At 41.2% G+C, this 4,607-nt stretch overlaps 1 protein-coding gene across 1 annotated transcript; it reads left to right on the top strand.

Moving 5' to 3' along the window:
• Positions 1-774: 774 nt before the first annotated feature.
• On the top strand, positions 775-2,031 carry LOC103207953 (histone acetyltransferase type B catalytic subunit-like). Its single transcript, XM_042782661.1, has one exon. The coding sequence runs from the start codon at positions 775-777 to the stop codon at positions 2,029-2,031; it is 1,257 nt and encodes a 418-aa protein (XP_042638595.1).
• Positions 2,032-4,607: the final 2,576 nt, after the last annotated feature.

Raw genomic sequence — 4,607 nt, 5'->3', positions numbered from 1 at the left:
TGACTCTGTGTATTCCTTCCATCTTCTTTTGATGTTTCCTGCATCGTTCAGTATTTTGTCCATAGAATCTTTCAATATTGCAACTCAAAGCTTAAATTTTTTCCTCAGTTCTTTCAGCTTGAGAAATGCCAAGCATGTTCTTTCCTTTTGGTTTTCTAACTCCAGTTCTTTGCACATTTCATTATAACAATTGGCTTTGTCTTCTGGAGATGCTCTTTGAAATCTCCTGTTCACCTCTTTTATCTTGTCATTTCTTTCATTTGCTTTAGCTACTTTCTGTTCAAGAGCAAGTTTCAGAGTCTATTCTGACATCCATTTTGGTCTTTTCTTCCTTTCCTGTCTTTTTAATGACCTTTTGTTTTCTTCATGGATGATGTTCTTGATGTCATCCCACAATTCCTCTGGTTTTCAGTCACTGGTGTTCAATGCATCAAATCTATTCTTTAAATGATCTCTAAATTCAGGATGGATATAAACCAAAACTCATTTCTGTGGAGTTGATTTGATTCATAGTGACCCCTCCTTGGGTTTCTGAGGCAGTATTTCTATGGAAGTAGATTGCCCAATTTTCCTTCCAAGGAGTGGCTGGTGAGTTTGAACCACCATCCTTCTGGTTAGCCGTTAAATGCCTTGGGCACTACACAGATTTCTGTTAGCTGTTCATAAAGGTCAGTTGAGGGTGAGTTGAGCTGGTATTGGCCATTGTCTATCGTTGGTCAGTTGGTGCAAAAGCAAGTGGTGGCTTCCTCAGCTGCGGGTGCTCGCAGCTCAGAAATGGCGGGATTTGGTGCTATGGAGAAATTTTTGGTTGAATATAAAAGGGCAGTGGAGAAGAAACTTGCAGAGTACAAATGTAACACCAACACAGCAACTGAACGAAAATTAGTTTGTTTTCCTGAAGATCTTGAGAATGATATTAGAACTTTCTTTCCTGAATATACTCACCAACTTTTTGGGGATGATGAGACTGCTTTTGGTTACAAGGGTCCGAAGATTCTTTTATACTATATTGCTGGTAACCTGTCAACAATGTTCCATGTTGAATATGCATCTAAAGTTGATGAAAACTTTGATTGTGTGGAGGCAGATGATGTTGAGGGCAAAATTAGACAAATCATTCCACCTGGATTTTGCACAAATACAAGTGATTTTCTTTCTTTGCTGGAAAAGGAAGTTCATTTCAAACCATATGGAACCTTACTCCACACTTTTTCTGTTCTCAGTCCAACAGGAGGAGAAAACTTTACCTTTCAGATTTACAAAGCTGACGTGACATGTAGAGGCTTTCGAGAATATCATGAAAGGCTCCAGACCTTTTTGATGTGTTTTATTGAAACTGCTAGCTTTATTGACATGGATGATGAAAGATGGCATTACTTTCTGGTATTTGAGAAGTATAATAAGGATGGAGCTACGCTCTTTGCGACCGCAGGCTACATGACAGTATATAATTACTATGTGTACCCAGACAAAACCCGGCCACGTGTAAGTCAGATGCTGATATTGACTCCATTTCAAGGTCAAGGCCATGGTGCTCAACTTCTTGAAACAGTTCACAGATACTACATTGCCTCCACTTCAGTTCTTGATATTACAGCGGAAGATCCATCTAAAAGTTATGTGAAATTAAGAGACTTTGTGCTTGTGAAGCTTTGTCAAGATTTGCCTTGTTTTTCCCAGGAAAAGTTAATGGAAGGATACAATGAAGATATGGCACAAGAGGCACAAAAGAAATTCAAAATCAATAAGCAACATGCTAGACAGGTTTATGAAATTCTTCGACTACTAGTAACTGACATGAGTGATGTTGAACAATACAGAAGCTTTAGACTGGATATTAAAAGAAGGCTAATTAGTCAATATAAGAAAAAGCAAAGAGATCTTGCTAAGATGAGAAAATGTCTCAGACCAGAAGAACTGACAAACCAGATAAACCAAATAGAAATAAGCATGCAACATGAACAGCTGGAAGAAAGCTTTCAGGAACTTGTGGAAGATTACCAACGTGTCATTGAACTTGCTCAAGAGTAAAGATTCTACTACTTTGTATAGGAAGTTTGCAGATTTCTGTACATTGTGCTGTGAAAAATCCCATGATGACTTTAATTAATATCTTGTAACACTTTACTTACATTAAAAGTTATCTATCTTTAAAAAAAAAGCAAGTGGTGGACTTCATTCAGTGGGTGGGGCTACAGGAGGTGCAAGTATGGTTGGGTTGTGTGGGAACAGTTGCTGTCTCCCACTCAGTTAGACAAAAGAAATTGAATTTAAAAAAACACACACACACACAAAACCAAAAATGAGAAAGAAAAACTCAAGCAAGAACAATTTGTTTGCATAAACAAACAGGAACAATCAGAAAAGAAAAAACAGAAATGCAATAAATAAGAAGAAAAATTTTAAAAATATATTTTAACAGGATAAAAGAAAGATAATGAGAAAAAGAGAAAGTGGGGGGAAGGCACAATATCTAGGGACAGCAGAATGAGAGAAAAGAGCAAGAATAAAAGAAAGATTAGGAAAAACAGCAAAATAAAAAAATAAAAGGAATGAGAAGAACCAAAAAAAAAAAAAAGGAATGGACTGAGAGGGAAAAAAAGGAAGAAAAGAATAATAATTTAAAAACAAAACTGTGGGGTTGGGGCATGGTACCCAGGCTCTGCCAAGGCACAGACCAGGATGGAGCCCCTCACTGGTCAAAAAGGTGGGTGGAGGCAGGGGGATGGCCACACTCCTGTTCACCAAGAGGGTATGGGGCATAAGAGTAACAAGGGGAATAACGCACCTCTCCAGTCTTCAGTCTTAGAGTGGTTGCCTGTTGTGATAGTTGGAGCTGTGTGTCAACTTGGCTGGACCACAATTCTGTGTGGTTTAAGCTGTTGTGATGTGGTTATTTCCATGATGAGATCAGATGATTATGTTTTGAGCAGGCAATCTGTTGAAAGGCAGTTTCCCTAGGGGTGTAGCCTGCTTCCAGTATATCCAAGGACATCCTGGGAAAAGAGACATTCTTCTGTGGATTGGGATTCTGTTGCGCTGTCTACAACTGTCTGTGAGTAAACAATCCACGATTCGGCCTGGAGATTTTGGATTTGTCATTCTTTGGAGTCAACAGCCGGTGTACTGCCTGCCAGCCTTGAGCTCCTCAGCCCCTGTGGCTGCAAGAGTCAGGAAAATCCTCCAGCTTGAGGTGGAAAAGCCTCCAGCTTGACATTTGATCTAGGACTTTGGACTTGCCAGCTTCTATAAGTGTGTGAGTCATTTTCCTGAGATAAATTTCTCAGTATATACATATATATATAAGCTTTACTGGTTTTGTTTCTCTAGAGAACCCAGTCTAACACATTTGGTACCAGGAGTGGGGTGCTGGTCTGACAGATACCTAAAATGTGGAAACAGGAGTGGAGTGTGTACTTGACCCAAGACCCTGGCAGAAAGATCCCAACAAACAGCATGACAGACAGTAGGACAGATGGGAAGACTGGCATGAGAGACAGCAGGAGCAGAGCCGAGAGACCTGGCATGGAGTTTCGGCAAGATGGCGGACTAGGCAGAAGGACTGCACAGACCCTCTCCAACAAAGAAAAGGGAAACCAATTAACACAGACACAGAAGATAATCTTGGTCCCCTGAGCCTTGAAGGGAAGGATACAAAAGTGGACTAAACCCCAACTAGCAGAAGAATTTGCGTGAAACACCAAAAAAGGAGACACACAGAGCTGCGGTCTGGCAGTGACCCGAGTGACCAGGATGGCACAGACAACATGGCTTGGAGATTCCCAAGTGGTGGTAGGACCTAAGAATTAACCCAAAAATCACCCTGCTGGCCAGGGACTGCACAGAGGACTGTGCAAGGTGGCTGGGGAACAAACAGAGAAGGTGAAGAGAAAGGTGGGCTGAGCTGTGGACTTTTGCCGATCCGGAGGGCTCCGCCATTTTGTAGGTTTAAAAAGCAGCTTGACTATTTGGGATATTTAAAGAGACAGTGCTCTCACAGATTCCTGTGGTGGTAGGACTTAAGAATTAACTTAAAAATCACCCTGCTAGTGAGGGACTGCATGGAGGACTCTGCACGGTGGCTGGGGAACAAACAGAGAAGGTGAAGAGAAAGGTGAGCTGAGCTGTGGACTTTTGCCCATCCGGAGGGCACCACCATTTTGAAGGTTTAAAAAGCAGCTTGACTATTTTGGATATTCAAAGAGACAGAGCTATTGTAGATTTCTGGGGCTTAAGAACACATTCTGTTTTTCAGCAACCCCAAGGACACTCAGGGCCTGCAAGACTGAAAAGGTACAACATTCTTCTTGTTACTACACCCTATACCTACTTGGTGAATGGAGGTGTGGCCATCCCCACTCCCACCTACCTTCTGGGCCCACAGAAACTCCATCACAGTCTGTGTGCTCAGACAGAGCCTGGGTGCCCTACCCAGTCCTCCACCGATTTTTTCTTTTTTCCTTTTACGCTTTCTTTTTCCCGGTGATTAGTTTGCTTGTATTTGTCCATTTCAAATCAACTAATATTATTAATACTTTTGTTCTTTTTATTATTATTCTTAATCTTCCCCTGCCAGGTCCTAGTTCTCAGCATTTTTTTCTTTTCCC

The sequence above is a fragment of the Orycteropus afer genome, unplaced genomic scaffold (assembly GCF_000298275.1).
Source record: "Orycteropus afer afer isolate SDZICR_OR568_19922 unplaced genomic scaffold, OryAfe1.0 scaffold00403, whole genome shotgun sequence".
In the NCBI taxonomy this organism is placed as follows: domain Eukaryota; kingdom Metazoa; phylum Chordata; class Mammalia; order Tubulidentata; family Orycteropodidae; genus Orycteropus; species Orycteropus afer.
This window is presented reverse-complemented; position numbering and strand designations above follow the sequence as displayed.

Bases quoted from the DNA above. Each gene is read 5' to 3' on its own strand.
- LOC103207953 (XM_042782661.1), top strand. From the start codon at position 775: ATGGCGGGATTTGGTGCTATGGAGAAATTTTTGGTTGAATATAAAAGG.